The sequence below is a fragment of the Tachysurus fulvidraco genome, chromosome 2 (genome assembly GCF_022655615.1).
Source record: "Tachysurus fulvidraco isolate hzauxx_2018 chromosome 2, HZAU_PFXX_2.0, whole genome shotgun sequence".
Classification (NCBI taxonomy): Eukaryota; Metazoa; Chordata; class Actinopteri; order Siluriformes; family Bagridae; genus Tachysurus; species Tachysurus fulvidraco.
The window spans coordinates 28,173,036-28,195,998 of record NC_062519.1 but is presented as its reverse complement, the minus strand read 5'-3'; the positions used below and the strand labels follow the sequence as shown (position 1 = coordinate 28,195,998).

Here is a 22,963-nt window from a genome sequence, read left to right as displayed (position 1 = left end):
AAAGCTTTACAGCCTTTACAGCAGCTTCACTTTTTGATTTTGCTTTCATGAACATAGTCTGCCGGGAAACCAGACTTTTTTCATCTCCTCCGCCTTCTGGAGCTTCTGCTTTACGTCCAGGTCCTTATACTTCACATAATGCTTCGCTTCATAGTGTCTTCTTATGTTATATTCTTTCGTTACAGACACGTTAGCTCCGTTTGTACACAAGACAAATAGGTCTGTCCTTCGTGAACAGATAATCTGCCTCCCTCCTGTCTTGAAAGCTCCTATTGTTCATCTTTCGTTTGGTCATTTTTGTGGAGGGTGAATTAACTTGCCCGATATGACTGTAACGTGGTTGTTAATGACTGTCAACAGAGAATGAGGGGCGCTTGCTGTTCGTGACTACGCGTCAATACAGTGGCAAGGCATTCAGGGATTTGTAGTATTAGCGGAGCATGCGGCTAGCCAGCTGTAATGCACATCTGATATGATCTAGCGGGCCAAATATAATTACAAAAATATAATCATAATGTGGCCCACGAGCTAGAGTTTGACACCCCTGCTCTACAGAGACAAATAAAGAACAGTTAAATTTTACATTTTCAAATTTTGTTGCTTGTTTACATTCCCGTTTGCTTGTTTTGTCTGTCTGGTTTTTGTCTGTTCTTGTCGGTTTGTCATTTCCCCTCATTTTGGAGATTCTCCCTCCTCTGTCTGGGTGGAATATACAGCAACAGGAATATAACTCAATGAGATTTGGTAATATAATTTTTGGTGAAGGATTTGACTGGCTGGATTTAATTTGAACAGGATTAAAGTATTTGTCCAAACGTTTTGTTCCAAAAGAACAAAATAAAATAGGTTTTACCCTCTTATTCTCCTCACAACTCCTGCTCACGAATTAACAGGGCAGGAGTGGACATGTTCCAGCTAAAATAATCCACATGGATTCATTTTACTACATAAAAGCCCATGATGTGAAGAAAGAGTGCTAAGGTGTTGGAAAAAAAAAAAAGACTACTCATAACCCAATGCATATGAACTTCGATCTAATTTAACTTATATAACTAAGAACCACTTGCACTCAAATAATGCTTTGAATTTTAGCAGCAGTTCCACACACCAATAATACCTGCTCTTATTTTGCCTGGCACCATCTTCAGGATATCAAAGAGGCTTTTACACAGAAATATACAGCAATGATGTTTTAATCTTTCATGTATGATTTTGAACCTTGTAATCAAAGAGTAAGGGACATGAGTGTGTATTACATAAACCATACCACATGAAGACCAACATTAACTCTCATGTAAATCAAATATAATTAGAGATGTGCAGACTGATGGTTTGGACACATTTCTATTATAAATGTAACAAAGATTTTTTTAAATGTAAAATGTTGAAAAAAAAAGGCAGATAAGTAGTTATTTAGCAAATGATGTCTGCATGTACAAACTACATCTGATTCAAAACAAAGCCTAATTCTTTGTGTCAAACAGAAAAATTCTCTAATATCATGACAGGACAAAAATCAGGCAATGGCATCCATGCAGCTCAATTGAAGCTCCTCAGTGATGACTGATCAGCTATGATGTGAGTTATTGCTGAATAACACAAACGTGATTATGACAGCACAAGTCACTGTAATGAGGACTCATTCTCTACCAAAACTGAGACCAAACACAAACCTAAAAATAATGACAGAACCGCCGCTTGTAAACCAAACACTGAAGCATAACCTGATTCACAACTTAGTGTTTTGAATCATTTTGCAGAAATCTAATCAAATCAGTGAAATTTTAAGCACAGGATTCATCTTTTAAACTGCAAACAGTGAAGACATGTATGTAATGATTTTCTGTGATGATGGACTGATGTTTGATGCACGTGAACCAAAAAGAGCAGAGTCTGAATTGTACAAGCCATGTCTTGGCTCAAATCTACCTGTATTATTGAAAATTGTACGCTCCCAGGAATATCGCAGAGTTTGATTTTTGTCCGTACATTTTTTTGGGATTACAAAACCATGAAATCTCAGAGCGACTCCCTGATGTAAACAACACAAAACTGAGACAATAGATTTCCAAGTGGTGCATCTAGAAAGCATTTGCTACACTGTCAGATTGCAAGTTCATCTACTTACCATGTATGGATGGCATGACCTCACACCACTATCAATCACTGTTGCACTAGCCAAAGCATGGGCTTTGGGGACATCATGGGTGTCTGTGAGGTCATGTAGCTGTTCCGCCAAGTGTGCTTTGCTGCCATGAGATGCAGCATGAGCAGCAGTTCAAAAAGATGCAGTAAACTGGCTTCACGTGTATCGGAGGATGGACAGGTGAGCCTACAACCTGCCTGGGTAATAGCTGGGTCAAGAAAATACATTTCTGGGTCTAGAAATTTGAATCAGCTTTCAGAATTTTCCTACATCCAGATGTATTCATGATGCCTGAATCCCACATCATCTCCTGCTAACATTTTAAACCTTTTTTGTTGGCTCAGTCCCAGTACAAGTAGAAGTCACAGGGTCTGATTGCTTTACAGGGTCATATAATCACCACAGAACATGTGGTCATTTTACAGGACAGGAACAGCCGACGGTGCAAACACACTGCTTTTACAATCTTTCCCATTGCATGATTATAATGCCTCTATACACACTGCCAAAGTCAAGAGCAGTTTAATCGAGTTAAATAAATGCCTTTCTTTGCCTCTAAGCTGCTGATCTAAACATTACTGTAACATGAGGAAAATGTCTAGAACATAAGAGTAGCACTGGAATGATATTTAAATACACAAAGTGGCATATATTTGAAAATTTTACACAATAGTTTAATATAGATAATAATTCTTGTTTTTGATACTCAAAATAAAAATACAATTATTTTATAATAGAAATCAGTCCATCCATCCGGTGTATTGTTTATCCTACACAGGGCATCAGATAGCCTGAAACGTATCCCAAGGGACTCTGCAATAAAACAAAAGGACACCCTGGACTGGGTGCCAAACCATCACAGGGTTCAACAGCACATACACACACTCAATTTAGACATGCCAGTTGCCCTGGGGAAGAAACCTGGGAGGAAAACCCTCAAAGCACAGGTAGAAAACTCAAACTCCACACGCACAGAGCAGAGGCAGAAATCAAACTCCCAACAACAGAGGTGTGAAGCAAACATGCTAACCACGAATCCCCCTTTATAATATATTTCCTTACATGATTTACAAATAATTCGTCTCTCAGCACGACTCTCTACTTTGGTGTACCTCTTGGTTCACTTCTAAGACCAATTACAATTCTACATGCTGTAGCTAGATCAGGTAAAAGATGCATTAACCATCTGTTAAAGGAAATTATAGGCTAGATGTTCTGTGCGTAGCGCTCCACTCTGCCCAGAACAGGAATTGGCTAAGCTCCTTTACTGGTTTCGGCCCAAAACCAAAATGGATTACAGCTGTAGCAGGAAGACATTTAGCAGAGGATGACAAGATGCTAATGTTTCCCTTAATAAAGCCTTAGTCATCTGGCACATGGCCTTGTAAAATGAATTGTAACTCTTTGTATAACAGTAACCTCAGAAATGCATCTTTGATATGAATAAATTTAGTTTCAGCTTTTTGAATTACGACTATGTGAAAGCTACAAAATGTTATACAATCCACAGCCATGAACCTCAAACATCAAAAGCACCATAACCACATTCGAACAGAATTGTGACCTTATCTTACCTTACACAAATAACAGCCTTCACTGTCACTGGAAGTTTAACACTAGAAACTGTTCATTATCTCCTACTAAAACAACCTACGAAAACTTCGGTCACAGAAGTGTGGCTAAGTGAAAGTCTCCATTCCAGGTTTAAAAACAGTAGGCCTGAGGTAAAAGCAGCTCAGACCTCTGTATTTCTTCACTACCAGAAGTGTCCGACATAAGAGTGGGCTTTAAGCCACCGCCGTGGCTGTCATTGTGCCACTTAATTAAGCGTCTGATCAAACAGCTCAAGATGTCTTCTGTCCATTGTTATATTATCTTCAGCCAAATTCAGGCTCTATTGAGCATTTTAATAACACAGAGACATGATTGGACACGGAGCCTGTAGTGCTTTTTAAGGAGAAAGGTGATGGTGTATCATCAGAGAAAAGGAAGAGCTGGGAGTTATTATTCTTTCTCCACTTCAAGATCAAGGTGTATCAGGAGCCTATGTGCAGTCTAGCCTGGGAACACAACTATCACAGAGCAGCATGGATACACACATTCACACCCAGGGGCAATTTTGAATAGATTATTTACCTACTAGCATGTTTTTAGGACTTCGGAGGAAACTACGCAGACACAATGAACTGTATTGTTATGCCAGAAAGGGGGTTCTTACCTGTGCTGTTTTTTTTTTTCGTTTAATCTTATGATGGTCATTTTACACTAAATATCTTTACACACAGTAACGATCCAATCATTACCTGGTTTCTTTTAAATGTTATGATACCTTAAATATTATAAATATTTTATCCACTGAAGTGTTGTCCGACACTGGATGAACATTTTTTCATGATGACAGTGTCTGGTAGCTCCCCTGCTCTTCCTCTATGCAAGAAAAGCTGCTCGCATGGATCGCGGAGGTGTTCAACATTCTACACTTTATTTTTTAGTTGAATAAGAAAATCTTCTGGATTCTTGTAATGTACTTCTTGTTTCGGTGTGAACACACGCCTCACACTATTTATACTACATGACAAAATATTCTTTTCTGTTTTATTATTTACTCAATGCATCATTGTCATTTCCAATACTAACTGCTCTTAGTGTAAAACACAAATTCCTTACTCATAAATTGAATTAATTGTTCTTTAGAAAGTGCTTTATTGTGGTCTGAGTTGTAGTGGATGCAGAGCCTATCCTGGGAATACTGGGCTTGTGACAGGAATACACACACCCACAGCCCCTTAACAGCTGCTTCCTCCATCAGCATGTTCACCATTAACCAAAGCACATGCACACTATTAACCCCCCTTCTCTCTCTCTCTCTCTCTCTCACTCACACACACACACACACACACACACTATTTAAAATGTAATCATGGAATGACAGGTGGCAACAGCCAGACAGCAGAGAACACAATCCATCTTCTTAATCATGCTGACCTCTCAACACGGAGTAGACATGGAATTATGGATAAGATTTAGAATATATTTTCTCAGGCTTATAGCAGAGTGTGCAAACGTTTGTGTTCCCTTATGACAAAAAGAAACAGATCTTAATTAACATGTCAAATTGTTCTTTTCTTCACCTTCAGTAATGCGGTACTCGGCTTCACGTCATTCTCAACCTGTGTGTGTTCCCAAAGTGGAGGGAAATTATGAACCTTACTGCCCTTATGTTCAACTTTTATTAGCAAAACTTAAGCAAACTAACTAAAACAAGTGATGTACTTTTTTTCCTTTATCTGCCAACTTGCATGTTTTTTGGGTTTTTTTAATGAAGAGAACTCTGAGAAAACTCAAGCAAAATTGAAAAGTAAAAGGCAGTCATTTGAGCTCAGGATCAAAGCCTGGAGCTGTAAGGAACCAAAAGCTCGTTCTGGACCAATATACAGCCCTCTGAAAAATACTAACAATACAAAACATCTAAATATAGTAAAATTAATAATAATACTAATATTGTATGCCCTGTTTAACCAACTGCAAAACTCTCTCACTCTCACTCTCTCTCTCTCTCTCTCTCTCTCAGGAATTGTTGAGTGATATTTCACAGACCAACCACAGACATTTTCTAGCAGTCCATCAGCAAACACAAGATTATCCCATTTACTGCCAACTAACTTCTTTTTTTTAAAAAAAAAAAGTAATTTTTTTTATTATTTTTTTTAAATCTTAGTGTATTCCACCTTTTTTTCCCCATTGGAAACTGCTGCAAATTGGAATTCTGAAGCTGACCAGAAAATTATACAAAAGATAGAAAAGACTTTGTGGCCCGCAGACAAAGCGTCAGAGGTTGTGCCAGTATAACTGCCTCCAGCATATTCTCAAATTATTTTTCAGTTAATTTTGCTTCATGGAGTGGGACTTTTGTATATTTTATTTCGGATAAAAACCACCCAGGCTCTGGAGGGATACACACTTTTTGACTTGTTTGAGGAAAAGCCTTGAGAGCACATAGGTCAGTTACTCAGCTAAGAAAAATCAAATAAAAACAAACAAACAATGGTTTATTCCCCAAACTCATTTCATGACATTTTAACAAATGTAAGAAAATGTAGTGGGCCACAAATTATACCTTATCTGTTACTGAAAAGGTTTCCTGATACACTGTTTATAAAGATTTTGAGTTGTATGAGCCACTGTTTACAACACTGCGGTAGAGCATGACGTTTCCAAATAACCACCGCTAAAAGGCTCCAAACGAAAAGTCAAAAGTATTCTTTGAGGAAACTCTCAGTCTGCTTTTAATGACATGGGCTTTTCAAGGACTCAATATTAAAAGAGCTTTGTAATTCTATCCTGGGAAGCTCTTTTAGGAACTTTTGAACCAGAAACCCTTCCAGCACTAAAAGGCACCACAAATCTGTGCTATATCCTTTGATGACACTGAACCACACTGACTTAGCTGTGACAAAATAAATATTCAATATTAAGAAATTTCCTCCTAGAAAAATAAATTAAAAGTACAACTATGGGATCTCTCTCTCTCTCTCTCTCTCTCTCTCACACACACACACACACACGACAAACAGAATTAAGCAAATCTACATAAAAAAAAAATAGCCCATTATATAATGAAGAGGTGGGAAACATCAATGTAGGTCCAAAATTACTTGATCACATAAGAGGTGCTGTACAATAAAATATAAAATGCAGCTCATAAAAGAATACAGTTCTGACAATATAGCATCAAAAATCCAGTCAGTCCTCACACCTTGCACATTTATTTGAACATTGTGAGAGATCAGCTTTCCCAGACCCGCTCCAATTAGCACAACAAAGGAGTGTGACGGCTCCCCTGATGTTCGTAAACATCGACCAGGCCTTCAAGTACCTGTGAAGTGCCGATGCCCTGCGTGCTTTTATCTTTTAGGCACCCATGCAAATGTTACACTACTTCCTCAGTGGGCCCCAGGAGGAATACTTCAGCCATACACAACACAACGTTCTCTTATCCACCCCCACACACAATGTCCTCCCTTTACCTCCCTATGCTGCCTCACCTGGGTCCCCTGGGATGCATTATGCAGGCAGAGCATTCAGTACTCAGCACTCATATGGAACACACACTCAGATTTCACACCTACTGTCCTGTAAAAATGCATCAATATCACTTCTATTCTCTTATAGACATCGGAGCAACGCAATATACAAAACACCAGCGGCATCTTGGTTTCATTGAAAGAACATTCAGAGCAGTATGGAGTCTGGAATTAATCTTAGACTGCTCCCCTTTGCTCACCAAAGCCATGAAAGAGCCTGTTGAATTCTCCAGATTAGTTAGTTAGTTTGATAGATACAACTTTATTGTCATTGCATAGTACAGGTACACAGCAACCAAATGCAGTTTGGCATCTACCAAAAGTGCAAAGAGTAGCAATTGTGCATATTAATATGTAGCATGTGTACAGTATGTAATTATATTTATTTATATATGTACAGCGTGTAATATTATATATGTATATTATATATAATATATAAAAACATTATAGTGAACAAATATAAAGGCTATAGCAGTGCAGAGATGTGTGTACATGTTGAAAAGTAAATGGAACAAGTAGAAGAAGGTAATAATGTTATGGTCATCATTTAGAGTCCTGTTTAAGATGGAAAACCATCTGTAGTTCCCAGTTAGGAAGGTCACTATTCAGAGATTGTTGAAATACAGTTAGAATCAATGAGCCATAGATGGATGCAGGTTTTATTTGGACCTTTTCCCTGATATGCAATTATGCAAATGGGTGAAATCCTTAACCGTTGCTTTACAAGCCTTAATGCAATCATCCTTTTGTTTAGAGAGCAACCATTTGGCCACAAGAGCACTGGGAACTTTAATCCTCTCCATTGAACGCATGAGACACAGGACCAGGACTGGAGGCTTTTGGACACACAAATCTAAACTTGTGAAGCTCATGTTGTTTAGTGCTGATCTACATGCACTAGACTTTAATAGACTTTATAGTTACAGGACTAAAATGAATAAGGATGTGTTCATACCTTGGTGAAGAAGCGTGTAGACTGTGAACACAGCAGCGGTCCGTGTCCGGCTTCCCAGACTCATGTTTCAGCTTGAACACAAACAGGACACAACAACTACCAACAGGTCGGATAAAAGCTCTTCCCCACGTTTTATTTTATAGGTGAACAACAGCGACCTGGTTTAGAGGAGAACTACAGATCCGCTGGGGGGATGTGGAAAGCGCTCCATGCTGCTTTCATTACGCACAACTTTCTTTCCTAGAAGAAGCTCTGGATATTTTACCACTTCTGCTCCTCCCTCCAGCTGCGTCTGGTTTAGCAGGAAGTCCAGGCACCAGACTTATTTAGTTTTTTTCCGTAAAAACGTCAAGTCACGAAAAAAAAAAACAATAACACGCTTTGTGATCGAGTCTCGTTACATCTGGTTAGTCGTTATCTCTCCCACGCTCGAGTCCCAGCGAAAAGCCACGCCTTAACTACCCAAGTCCCGCCCACAATTGAGACTAAGATCCGCCCACAAATTCGACCAAGTCCCGCCCACAAACGAGCTTAGAAGCGAGGTCGAATCCCGAAAAGCTGCCTGTTGAACACATAGTGCACTACATAGTCACCTTACATAGTGTCACTATACCTGGAGGAGGGTGGAGGTTGTACCGTCAAACCGGTTCTTACTTCTTTTGAATCACTTCCAGGTTAAGTTACAGCACTTCTAGCACTCAATATTCCAGGTTAAGTTAAGTTTATGTTTATTCTCCCACATAAAACTTCATCCTCATTCCAGCTTTGACAATTCTGATACTAAGACACACAATTCCAATCTATTTGTAGGACATAAAATTACAGACTAGATCCAACCTATATTATAACAGACTCTATTCTTGGCTCATTCCAATTATAATAATAAAAAAATTCAGACACTTACTCAAGCTCTTTGGCACCACTTTTGATCCTAAATATTTTTGTACCACAACAAACAACAGACTAATTCTAATACCAGCGCAACAAACATGAGACTAATTCTAATACCAACACAACAAACTCCAGCCTAATTCTAATACCAGCACAACAAACTCCAGCCTAATTCTAATACCAGCACAACAAACATGAGACTAATTCTAATACCAACACAACAAACTCCAGACTAATTCTAATACCAACACAACAAACTCCAGACTAATTCTAATACCAGCACTACAAACACGAGACTAATTCTAATACCAGCACAACAAACATACCAACACAACAAACTCCAGACTAATTCTAATACCAGCACAACAAACATGAGACTAATTCTAATACCAACACAACAAACTCCAGACTAATTCTAATACCAGCACAACAAACATGAGACTAATTCTAATACCAACACAACAAACTCCAGACTAATTCTAATACCAGCACTACAAACACAAGACTAATTCTAATACCAGCACAACAAACATACCAACACAACAAACTCCAGACTAATTCTAATACCAGCACAACAAACATGAGACTAATTCTAATACCAGCACAACAAACATGAGACTAATTCTAATACCAGCACAACAAACTCCAGCCTAATTCTAATACCAGCACAACAAACTCCAGACTAATTCTAATACCAGCACAACAAACTCCAGCCTAATTCTAATACCAGCACAACAAACTCCAGACTAATTCTAATACCAACACAACAAACTCAATATTACAGCACAGTCCCAATTCTAGCAAACCAAATTCCAAAGTAATTCCAATTCCAAGATATTTCATTTCACACTATTTCAAATGTCTGTAAGACGTCGATGTTACTTACACAAACCTCACAAAAAAATAAAATCACAGTGCAAATGTGTGATATAAATTTTTAACATAATGTTATAATGCAATTTGGATGTCCGATTAATGATTTGTTCTGCTGGTCCTATCCCAGTGCCCAATAACAGATTATGTTATTATATTTCTCACACAATTAAGCACAGGCCAGAGAAAGTTACCAGAGCTGCACTTTATTCATCAGAGGAAAAGCATAAAACAACAACTAATGTCCACAATATATGCACTTTAAGGTCCACAGTATGTGAACTTTACATCACCACAGTATAACAAACTCCAGCTACTTTATAACATTGATATCTGCTGCTTTTTTGGTAAAAGACACAATAAGGCTATGATTCTATTCAACAGAAATAACACCAGTGTAGAAAGTGTATGTGAATATGAGACAAATACAAACACAAGGAAGAAAGTGACACACAGGAGAACATTCTGCCAAAAAAAACAGATCAAGTTACCAAATCAGTGATTATTTATAGGTTGGTAAAATATCTTTTGACATACACTATAAAGTGTATCTACAGCTTAATGGTCCCATTCTGTAGCACATCCTAATACACTAAATTCGTCATGATTGCCACCTAGTGGTCAAACAGACTAACTGCCGTTAATAAAATATATGATCATTCTTAATATTCAAACTAATAGGCATATACAGGGGGAAATACATACATGTTCTCGTTTATTTCTTCAGCTTTGTGTTTGTAAAAAAAAATTCTTTTCTTAACCTTATTGATCATAATTTAAAATCACAGTTGAATTTTAAATCCAGTCACAGTAAAAACCGTCTGTAAAAACACCTCTGATTTGTCACGCTGCATAAAGCTTTGGTTTGTATAAAAGTAAGTTAGTGCATTAATACCTACTGTGATTGTGTTAGCATTCGCTTGATGAGTAGCACTTTGTAGAACCTGAAATAACTGTCTTGCTGATGGAAAAGCTTTAGTTAAAAATGTCTTAAAAGGAGTGTAATATTACCTGAAAGATTCCTACTAATACACAGTGAAGTTAAGTTTGAAGTCTGAATTTCACACTTCTACAGTTTTCTCACATAAACTATTGATGACGGCAGAAAATATTACAGATCTGACAATAAGTGTGTAGGTGTGTGTGGGGAGGTGCTAATAGAAGATGCAGTGATGCAGTGACATGTTTTAAAAGAAATCAAAGTAGACAAAGCTGAACCGTGTCAAATTAGTGTAAAATAAAATTGATGCAGAAACACAATTCGGCAATCTAACAGAAATAGTGACGTTCTGGACAAAAGGCTGGGTTATATGCCCCCCTCGTGGTCACTCATGAGTTTGTCAAATTTTGGAGAGGAATTGTAAAGCAAGAACTGAGGCTTGGAGTCTAAAACAAAAGTAATACAAGCTGTGTAAACATGCTACCTGAGGACTGTATCTACCCTGATTCCTATCGTACACTTCATATGTGACTTAATATTTGTGATGTAATTATGAATTTATTCTCTCTTACTGGAACAATAGCATTTTTTATCATATGCAAAATACATTTTTATTATATGACCTATAAATATTCACTTAAATCCTCAGTTGCCTGAGTTAATACTGTTGGTAGTATTTAAGCCCTTTCCTGTTCTATTCATCCTATTTCCCCGGTCTATATCTCTGGTGCCACAGGGGAGGTGCTGTAACAATGGCTGTGTGTGTGCGTGTGTGTGCGTGCATGTGTGTGTGTGTGTGTGTGTGTGTGTGTGTAGAAGCAGAACCCCTTAGGGGTTCCGGTAGATGAACCAGATCTCGTTTCGACGGGACGGGACCCCAGGGTTCTCATAAACAGCAACCATGTACTGGCCTTGGTGAATGTCATCAGATGTTCCCAGCAGCTCCCACAGCAGGTTGATCTGCCGGGAGACTGTCTCCTCTGTGGTGGTGCCAAAGAAAGCCCTAAGAGGCACATAGACACATCACCATACATTTTCCACTGAAGAAAAGTTACTTTTTATTTCCTTTTTGCTGCTTTAAAACTTCCATAATGTGAAATGAAGATTATTACCAAATGTCTACATGTGCAGGTGTGTAATGCGACTTAACTTTCTGAAAATGGTTATGCACTACAGCCCTTTTCTAAAGGGGCTCTTGGCCAATTTGAAGCCAGAAGTCTGAACTACCACACATTTCAGAATAGCTTGATTGGCTAAAAATCTTCACAAACATGCAAGCACAAAATGATCAAGATGAGATGAATCCTGGTTTAACAGTAAGACCAGTCATACAGGGAACCATCTTACCGGGTGATCACTCGCATCGTGTCCCTGTGGACGATGGTAATGTCTGGGTCAGCAGACTGTGGAGGGTTTGCCTGAAACTCTGCAGGCAAGTAGAAAGCAGTCTGGACCTCGCTTTCAAAGCCTCTTCCATCCTCCAACATTGTTATTCCATTCACCACAGGCACAGTCATGCCCAAGTAACGACCTGTAGGAATCATTACCGATTAAAGATAAACTGCATTTTGTTCATGAGTTAAAGAGAGTCTTTGCTGTGATTTGTGTTCAGATGTGTTCAATACCGGCAGAGTTCTCATTGCAGATGAAGCGCATGAGTTTCATGAAGCCAACTGAGATGCTCTGTTCATACATCTTTTCTCCAACAGTGATACAGGCCCATTTTCCTGGTGGATACACCCTTTCCTCATAGACAACCTCACCCATCTAAAACACACACAGGAGCACACACAAATTAATCAGACGAATGAATTTCCTTGCATAAAATTTATTCCTACAAAAAGTCATGAGTTTGTGTAAATTTACATACACAGGACAGATTATATAGTTGAGTTTAAATCACTTATTTATTTCAACTGTACACACAAAAAATGTATAAATAATTGTATGAAATTTGGTTGTTTCATATTAATGACTAAATGAAACCAACACATGTAAATGAAGACAGACAAGCCTAGAGGTTTACTCAGGAAATAAGCAATGGCACTTTATGAGGAGAAAGAGTGTTCGCCTATGGAAGCTGCTGTGACTGAGCTGCGTTACTGGAAGATTCAGTGCACAATGCACTTTCAGCTCTGTGTCCTTTCATGTAGTTTTGTATTTGTCACTAAATTAAAAAAAAATCATCGCTGCCTTAAACATGCTTAATAGTTCATGCGTGATTGTCATTTCTCAACATGAGTATGAAGAAAAACAGTGGTATAGAAAATTGGTTTGGCCAAAATAAAAACTTTACTGGAATTATAATTCAGTACTAATAACTTGTTAACAATATTAAAAGATCTGATCATGTATGAGCTACAAACAATTTATTTCTTAATTTTTCAGTAATACTGGATTGTACTGATCTGGAGTCTGCCTCAAGAACCCTCAGTGTGAAGCAGGAACACATGGTTTAAGACCTCAGTCCTACATTTGCACACAATCACATAGAAGGACAATTAACACAGCCAGACCACGTAGTGATTGGACCAAATTAGGGACCCTGGAGCAGTGATTCAGCAACACTATATGCTACACCCCTGTGCTGTCGGTCTTTTTTTTTGCATGACTTGCTTGGAACATGCCTTTAGGTTTGGGAAAGTGCCATTTTTTGCTGCCTAAGCATGTACTGCTGAGCCCCAGCTAGAGCAAAGTGAGTGCACACACCACTGCAAGCAGCCAGACATTATCAGTCTGTAGCAGAACAATGTGCAGTGCTTTAATAATGCTATTATTAAATGATAACTCAAACAAGGTGGGGAAAAAAATTAGCTCAGAAAACATGAACATATATGAAGAGTGTTTTTTGTGTCCCATAGCAGTAATGCAACGTTTGTGTTTATGTTCCATGTCTAAGGAACAATTTCAGTAAAAAAATGTTTTTGGTATAAAGGAAAAAAATCCGAAGGTTGCCATGTCAAGACATGCTGAATTGGTTTGATGAGATTTCTGAACCTGTTTGTCTTTAATTAAGTGCAGGGTGAATTCCACGATGTGACCTTGAAGCTGTTAAATTCCATCCTAATCAGAATCAATCTGCTGCACAAAGACAATACCGAAGTGATGAAGCCTATGGAGTGTGTTTAAGAGGAGGTGAACCGTGACAGCCGCTTGCACGCAGGTTCCAGTCTGAAGTGCTGAAAAGCATTTACTAAAAAATACTAGTAAACTACTAAAAAATGCACATATAACTGAGGTTCATGTTTGTTGTATGTGTGTATTTAAAAACCAAAAAAAAAAAAAAAACCAGTGTTTGAACAGTGTTTTAGGTTCATGGTATCTTAAGTCTGTAACCTAGTGGCCCACAGTTAATGCATTCAGTGATAGACACTTAAAAGCACTTTTGTACGTCGCTCTGGATAAGGGTGTCTTTCAAATGCTGTAAATGTAAATGTAAATATATGTTCAGATATCATCTTGCACAGAATTAGCAAGACTATTGTCATAAAACCAAAACAGATTTATTTTTTCAAAGAGAATAACCAGTGCTTTATTTTCTATGCTGCATGAGTTACCATGTGGAAACAATATTATATGACCTGTTATTTTTTATACAACCTTAATAAATAAAGTTTATTTCCGGCATATATATGGTGCTAAGGTTCTATGTAGGTTATATAAAGTCCTAAACATAGAACAGTTAACCGTTTAAACTTGTAAACTTGGTCTAGTGAGCTAAAAGTTGCAGATGAACTTTTCTAGCTAAACGAACTAGCTAGCTAATGTAGCTAATAATCGTCTGAGAAACACAAGCAGAAGCTAATGTTAACAATCAAACCAATGAAATAAAACTTTCACAAATGAAATTATTAAAGGATTTATTGCAGGACATTTTGGGGAAGTATGTTTATGTTCATTCATAGTCACTCTTTACAATATAGCACGTCACTGAGTATAAAACGTTTTCGTTGGCTATATTTAAATCCTGTTACACATTTATTCGGGACTAACCTATACCTTTTCATGTGTTGCTATGGTGACAGATGGAACCTGTTCCAATTGCTGATTCCTCCTCGTCATCTCCACAATTGGTGCAGTCATCTCTGAGGGGAAAATATAAAGACCACACCTGTAATGTTTTACTGGCACAATATTTCTCTATATGGAATACAACTATAAACCTGTAAAACTGAAGGCAAAGAAATGCTTTCAATGTGAATCCCGATGCAGTAGACAAGCTTGGGGTGCATTATATCCACAGAAAAAAATACGTGACCTTGTAGAGCCCTTCAATTCTCAACACATCTCTGTGTATCAGCTAACAGGGAGAAGACAAACATGTTGACTGACTAAGCTGTGCAGCATCCTCAAGGACTTGTTCATACAGATAACATTTATTTGCTTTCGGGCATTTGCTTGTGTAGTTATACCACAATCTTCTTGTAGCTAAGAAGCTTGTATGGATATTAAGGAAGAGGAAAAAGAGATTCTGGTTTCAAGATGGCTTTTATTACGCTTGAGCTCGAAACTCAACGTGGCTCGAGGCGAGCTTGTTAGGCATGCACTTTGTCTAATGCCAAAAGCATGTACACTTCTCTACATTAGCCTTGTAGAAGTGTGACCAGTTCAAAACAGGAACTAATAAACTAATGAAAGAATTTTTGATAGCTTTCATGTTCCTCATTCAACTCACTGAATGCTTGCGGTCAAAGGTTAGCTTTCAGTAATAACAATTCAGTCGTATTGTGATTGTTATAACATTAATCTTACTGTTTCTCCCACCTGATATCCAAATGTGTAAGAAGCTAAATTATTGCTTACAGCCTTAAAGCTCTTTGAACAAATGAACAAGGAACTATTGAATTAACTGAAAATGGAACTATGATGTGAATTCAGAAACTCTACCTCTTGGGACGGCGACCTGATGCGTCCGCCCCACAGCCTGCCAGTGAGCAAGCAGCCGTTCCTCCTCCTCTTCATTGGCTGGGTGGGAGTTGTCAGTGGCTTCCTCATCTAACTGCTCATCATCCAGTTCAGCAAGATCTTCAATAGAGATAAGAGCCATGTTTGCCAAGTTTGTAGCGGGACCTGAAATACAGCATGGTGCACAGGTTATTGTTTACTGAAATGAAGATGTGAAAATTAGGCACATTTAGATTATTTACAAAGGAGGAAATGCCATGGGACAGGTATGTATGCAAATCCTATGCAAACAAGCAGTAATCTGGCTATCACACTAGGAAATAACCTGTATGAAAAATATACCTGTAAAAATATTGTTGATTCATGCCCACTGAACAACCTTGGATGAAGCTCTCTCAGGCCAGGCCTTAATAAATGAAGCCTGATTCCAATCTTTTACACCCTTAAAGGAAAAAAAAGTACTACCTGCAGTACAAAAGTAAATTTTAAGTAACATGCCTCTTTACATTACCCACACACTTTTTATGCCCTGACGAGAATCAGTTCCATGGGAATGAGACACATTGCAAGCACACACATATGTTGTAGCCTCAAGTGCTCAGGTGCACTGATCAGCCATAATAACACTACCTGTGCAGCTCCCCCTTGTGGCCTGATATTTTAATTTCTATAATTTAAGATTTGCAACTTTCAAGTTAATATTTCCCCTTTATTGTTTAAAATGGTTTAGTCTGCTGTATTTATGTGGTAAGTACAATATTAAATATATTATATTAGTAAACAGTATTTGCTAGACAGCATCTGGGTGCCAGACTGTCACACCCATACGTGGTTCTTCCTCAAACAGTTGCCACAAAGGTGAAACCACATAATTGCTCAGTATGCCTTTTGTATGCTGTACAGTTTTAGATTTCCCTTCAATGGTGCTATGAGAGCAGGACATGAGAGCAGGACACCACCCCTCTGCACAAAAGTGAGAATTTGTAAAAACATGGCATGCCAAGGTTAAAGTGGACAAGCTTAAGTGTGCTGCAGAAAACTCTGAGCTCAACTCTACTGAAAAGCTTTGGGATGATTAGAAATGTTGTCTGTGCCCCTGACCTCCTCACCCAACATTAGTGCCTGACCTCACTAATACTCTAATGGCTGAAAAAACACAAATCCCCTCTGACTTACTATGCTTCAAAATCTAACCTCCATTCGTCCTTCCCAGCAGAGAGGAGGTTATTATAACAGCAAAGGTGGACTAAATCTGTAATGGGATGTTCATGCAATAGACGTTAGGCCATATAGTGTGTTATAGGTCAGTTATTAGTTCAGATATTTAATTTTATATCATGGTTGTGTGGTTTTTCTGGCTCCAAGGCTAAACATGCGCATTTGGCAATACATTTGTATTTAGTCTTGTGAAAAAAGCCGACAATTCTATTACCTATAATAGAATACCTAGAAATAGAACTAGGTAATAAAATAGATAATTCTATAACAATTCATTTAATCATGCAAAAAGTCACAAACGGCTTGTAAACTTGTGATATGATCTTGTTAAAGTATTATACCCTATTTGAAACAAAACAAAACCAAGGCTACTTTGTAAATAGTGTAAGCTACTTTAAAAACCCTGGAGATGTCATCATAGCCTATTGCAGCCAAATAAACACACATTCACTTGTGTGTATACAATTGAGTTGTGTAAAAAGGTAAATAAACACAAGAGCCCCAGACTGCATGGTTTAGCAGGTCCTCACACTGACACAGGATTAAACGCTGAGGACACCATGTTTTCTCCCTCATTCCATCCACAGCGCTTCAATTCCAAGAAAGTAGGTCAACCAGCAGGAAACACTTTAAGTCTCTTTTAACGAACACCAAAATATACCATGACTTTATACCGGTGTGTTAATGTCACTCAAAACGTCACTCAAAATCCATGAGCATTTTTCAACACTGTCGTAATTTAACACAAAATCAACCTGTAAACAATGACGTTAAACACCGAATTATATCGCAGCTATAACGCAGCCTGGTGCGAACATATAAGCAGTTTGCTGCACACACACACGCACACACACACACGATACATTAAAACGAGTGTAATAAATAGTAAAAAATAGTAAAGAATAGTAATAAATAGTAAACACTCACTCGGTTCAGGAAGATTAGAGACAAACGGCAGCCGCGGCTGTTGTGTCCGTCTCGCGCTGCACCGTCTCGCGCTGTTCTGTGGTCACGTGACCTCCGGCTCTACTGTCACTGAGGATGAGTGTGAATGAGAATCAGTCTGTAAACAAATACAGTCTGTTTGTGTGGCTTTTGTCTCACCAAATTATCACATGAAGGGGAACGAACGATGTTATCAGACGGGTATTAAGAGTTTTTTGTTAAAGCTTTGATTAGTCAGGAGCTAATCTGCAGTGAGATTATTTGTGGGGACATTTAATTATTTGTTTTATTTTTCAAGGAATGCCGTATGTATTTGTAGTAAATACTTTTAATTTTATTATTTTATTTACTTTACTATTAATACTAATAATAATAATAATAATAATAATAAATAAATATTAGTAATTTAATAATAATAATAATAATAATAATAATAATAATAATAATAATAATAATAACAATAACAACAACAATAATAATAATAACAATAATAATAACAATAATTATTATTATTGTTATTATTATTATTATTATTAATGTTATTATCACTATCATCATACTGCATTTATTCATCCATATAACAATGGTTTTCATACTGCCTTTCAAAAATCTGATTAGTTAATTACATTAAAGCATCTTTTAGGCAATTGTTAATAATGATATAGTGTGTGTGGAGATTTAAATGTCAGTAAATCAACAGATATTTAAAATCTCATTCAGAACTCAAAAGTGAGATGCCAGAAGCAAAACCTGGAAATAAATACTAGAAAATGGGATCAAATATTTATTTTTTATTATACGTATTTATTCTGCTTGTAAATCATGAATTTTGGGCACTTTTAAGTGCAATATAATGAAATTCACAGCCTTATGTGGTACAAAACTATAGAAATAAAAAGTAATCAGAAATTGTGATTATTTGAAAACAAATCAACAGAAATTTCCACTATACTGTTCAGTTTGATTTGAAGCTCTTTCCCAGTGACAGTGAAAAAATTATAAGGATAAAGCTGTTTTGTACTCTTTAACCCAGAGTAGCTCATGCAGCTAAAAAAACAGTTCATTGTGATTCCAACAACACACACAAAAAACACATCTAACAACTGTAATGTCACAATTATGTCATTTTACATAATATTTCTTCCTTTTTTTGTTGTTGAATATGAGGCGGTTGTAACCTAATGATACACTTCACAATCATAAACAGCAGCCCAGCTGAGTACAGTACATGTGGCTTTGAACTAAAACAATCAAACAAACAGGGAAAATGTTTCATGACCTGGGATTAGTCATCTGTGCTTTATTTTTGGGAGAGTCAGTTTTCCCTGAGAGGTGCAAACATTCAAACGGTGATTAAAATTAAAAATTAAAGCCATTTTCAAATATCAAATTTCACATTTTATATAAAAATAGTGCAGGCACGTTCATTAATTATTCATAACAGTGATCAACTAACAAGAGAAAACTCTTGCTGTGCTGTGTATGGCTCATAAGCTAGAAATAAATGAATGCATGGATAAAGTTAAAAGAAAAGAATTTGTGTGCATGCAATTGTGTGTGTATCCTAATTTCCACTGCCTCCATACAGTTCCACAGTGCTGGAGCTCAGGGTTCGACTGTCTCTCAGCTGCCTGCCTGCTCTGCCACTCTGTGAACAGAAAGAGTTTAAGCTGAATAAAAAAGTGGTGTTTTATGCAGTTTTATTCAAATACATTGATGATACACGAAAACCTCTTGCTGAATGACCAGGACTACTCTTGGTGTAGAAGCTCATACAATATACAATAAAGTATAATCTCTCAAATTGTCTAGTTTGACTGCTGTGGTCCTGTAATTAAAAAATACAGGAAGCAAACATTTTTCACTGAATGTAATGGAAACTCCATCCATTCATTTTCTGTAGTGACTCAAGGCACAAGGTAGGAGACACACTTAGATAGGGTCCCAATGCCTCACAGGCCACAATTACACACACACACGCACGCGCGCGCACGCACGCACGCACGCACGCACACACACACACACACACACACTCAGGCATCCATTCACACACTACAGACAATGAAGAGATGGAGTGGGAGGAAACTGGAGTACCCAGAAGAAACACCTGAAGCAAGAGGAGAACTGCACAAACACAGGGCGGACACAGGAATCAAACTCCAAACATGCTTACCAGTAAGCCACTGTGCTTCCCTGGAAAATGTCAAATTGAAAAAAAGCTTATTTTCTCTTCCAATCTGATAGCTACACGTAAACGCTTCCAATACGTCTAAATCCCTTTCCAGAATTTGTCACTTCCTTTATGCCTGGTTACAGGAACATATGTCATAAGTTAGCTGATAGCCAGCTTTATGTTACGAAAGAGTGAAAACAGAATGTTTTTTGGGGTTTTTTTTACATTTCAATGTAAGATGATGCTCTAAAAATGTCTACTCATGTTGTTTCTTGTTTCATTCTAACCAGGTTCCACCTAAATAGATTAGTGTAGAATAGAGCCTAAGCTTAAACCCTAAGCTTCCTGTGAAGACACAGATCTCTGTGACCAGACCCAATGTCAGAAAATCTCTACAGCAAATATTTTCGTAATTATTAAGCAATATGTAAAACATGATCATAGGTGTCTTGACAAACGTTACAGGAGTAGCAAACAATGCTGTTTTCAATAGTGGTTAATTAACCCTGAGTCATCTTACCTGAAAAGGATCATAATTGTCTCCTGTCCTGTTGAGGTAATTCAGTGAGGCTGCTCTCTTCAAGCTAGAGGAAATCAATGATAAAGTGCAGTTATAAAAGTTGTATGAAATAAAATTCCATGTATCAAAATATTATTGGAAATATCATGCAAGGTAAAAATTAAAATTAAAATGAAAGGAAGTCAGCGGTTCTGTGGCAATCTGTGTACTAGTTCTCTGCAGTCTTATAAAAACAGTAAAATCATACAGAATTGAAAAGAAATACACAAAATGTGGCATAAATTGATATCGAGCAACAGTCTGATTGAATAGAAAGCACTAAAATGTAGAATATTACAAATTTATAGAATTTTTACTAAATACCTTTGGGATATGTAAACACCTTAACATTATGTAAATAAATGCAAATCTTACTAAGGGTTAGGGGAATCTTGCAGTATTGTGTCCTGCAGTTTCTTCACCAGCATCTCGCTGCTCCTGCGAAGCACCTCTCGCATTTTACCCAGAGAACCAGTCCTTTTCAAAACGCCATCCTATACACACACACACACACACACACACACACACACACACACACACACACACACACACACACACACACACACACACACACACACACACACACACACACACACACACACACACACACACACACACACACATGTTTGTGTAATTATCCTTGGAAAACCACATAGGTATGTGCACAATAAACCTTGGTATTTGCTCTTTATGTTTTTCAAGTAAAAGCTGCAGTAAGACTTTGGCCTAACAGCACAATGAAAATTCCTTTTTTCCTTTTCAAAACTGTCAGATTTTCCATTCATGTTGGACACACACCTGAGGTAATTACTTACATGCAAACACTGTATTGTCAAATTGTATATTTATTTAGCATAGCATATGCAACATAGCATATGCAACTCTCTCTCTCTCTCTCTCTCTCTCTCTCTCTCTCTCTCTCTCTCTCTCTCTCTCACACACACACACACACACACACACACACACACACACACACACACACACACACACACACACACACACACACACACACACAAACCTCATAAAAGGACTAACAAACAGCTCAGGTCATTCGGTGCTTTCTGGATTACAGCAGTGTTTGTGATAAACCTTGTTTCCATGGAAAACAAGATGTAGGTCACCACATGAGAGAAAGCCAATAATCAGCAATCAGAGAGCTACAGAGCAGACAGATCACTCCTTTTCAGATGAAAAGCCATTTACTGGCTTGTCAAACAACACTGACATGCCATCAACACTGACTTTACTACAGATAAACACACCAAACACACTCACACACAGACACGTTACACCTGTGTTCTTTTGGCAAACTAAAACTAGTAGCTTCAAAACTAGCCATGGAGGAATTTCATGTCAAGCATGTGCAGTCTATACAGATAATTCAACAAAAAACTGTGTTAATGGGGTGTAGATTTGAATGTTATTTAAACACCCTCTGCTGGTTGGAAACAGAACTGAATTTGCAATGAATATATGGATCTACACACACTAAGGATATATCAGGGTCCACACACATTTAATCATTATAATCTGCACTTTTCATATTTTATTTGCTCCTTACTTATGTAAGGTGAGTAATGGATATTTCTTAATTGGTATCATCAATTGTGATGTAAATAATAACAAATAATAAAAGCAATAAATGCTAGTTCTTATCTTAACAAAGCAAGCCAATTAAAGAGAAGAAAGTTCGGGCATATTTTTAAAACAAAAATGCTTAGTTAAATAAAAACTTTATCATTACAGCACTCGATTTCACGTCTAGGCTCACGTCCAGCTGCCATTTTAAGAATAGACTTGTAATTCCTTTAGGCCTTTTCCATAGTCACATTCTTTCCTTTTTTTTTTTAAAGTAAGCTTCTTTTGCGAACACAATGGCTGCAACGTTCAGTGTGTCTCACTTATTAGCACAGACTAAAGGCCAAGCTCTTTACACCAAGCACATTTTGAAAGCCTTTGCTGCCCCACACTGAGATAGTCTTTCTTTGTAAATGATGTCTCAAACCTCATCTTAGTTTGTGAAACCCTGCACAAAACAACTTGTCACTCTGCTCTTTCTTAAGCAAACGCATAACAGTACAAGAATCAGTATAGAAAGTCTTGGAATCATTAAGATAATCATTAAGACTGGTGGTGGATTTCTGTAGGCACATTACCCCCAGTGATCTTTCAGGGAAATGACATTGTGAGAGTGGACTCTTACAAATACCTGGGTGTTCATCTGAACAGCAAACTGGACTGGACAGACAATACTGAGGCAATCTACAAGAAAGG

At 37.6% G+C, this 22,963-nt stretch overlaps 3 protein-coding genes across 6 annotated transcripts in view; all 3 read right to left on the bottom strand.

The window, feature by feature from the left end:
- The window catches only part of ptk7a (protein tyrosine kinase 7a), a 33,355-nt gene extending 24,722 nt beyond the window's left edge, over positions 1-8,633 (bottom strand). Inside the window, exon 1 of the mRNA XM_027170014.2 lies at positions 8,186-8,633. Coding sequence (XP_027025815.2) covers positions 8,186-8,249 — 64 coding nt within the window. The 5' untranslated portion in view covers positions 8,250-8,633. The remainder of the gene's footprint in view (positions 1-8,185) is intronic.
- Positions 8,634-10,134: 1,501 nt separating this feature from the next.
- On the bottom strand, positions 10,135-18,279 carry soul4 (heme-binding protein soul4). Of its 2 annotated transcripts, none has more exons than XM_027169575.2 (6): positions 17,940-18,279; positions 15,777-15,959; positions 14,889-14,974; positions 12,515-12,656; positions 12,237-12,420; positions 10,135-11,892 (listed from the first exon to the last, which is right to left on the bottom strand). In XM_027169575.2, exons 2-6 carry the CDS (start codon positions 15,934-15,936, stop codon positions 11,718-11,720), a joined length of 747 nt encoding a protein of 248 aa, XP_027025376.2. In that variant the 5' UTR covers positions 15,937-15,959; positions 17,940-18,279; the 3' UTR covers positions 10,135-11,717. The 2 variants fall into 2 exon arrangements, with proteins under 2 accessions (XP_027025376.2, XP_027025377.2); XM_027169576.2 differs by lacking the exon at positions 17,940-18,279 and adding an exon at positions 16,137-16,332.
- A 449-nt stretch (positions 18,280-18,728) lies between these two features.
- Positions 18,729-22,963, bottom strand: part of klc4 (kinesin light chain 4) — a 30,669-nt gene continuing 26,434 nt past the window's right edge. For all 3 annotated transcript variants that reach the window (XM_047804460.1, XM_047804462.1, XM_047804456.1), the window contains exons 14-16: positions 21,065-21,183; positions 20,651-20,714; positions 18,729-19,605 (exon numbers count right to left, since the gene is read on the bottom strand). In XM_047804460.1, the coding sequence (XP_047660416.1) occupies positions 19,522-19,605; positions 20,651-20,714; positions 21,065-21,183 (267 nt within the window). In that variant the 3' untranslated portion in view covers positions 18,729-19,521. The remainder of the gene's footprint in view (positions 19,606-20,650; positions 20,715-21,064; positions 21,184-22,963) is intronic.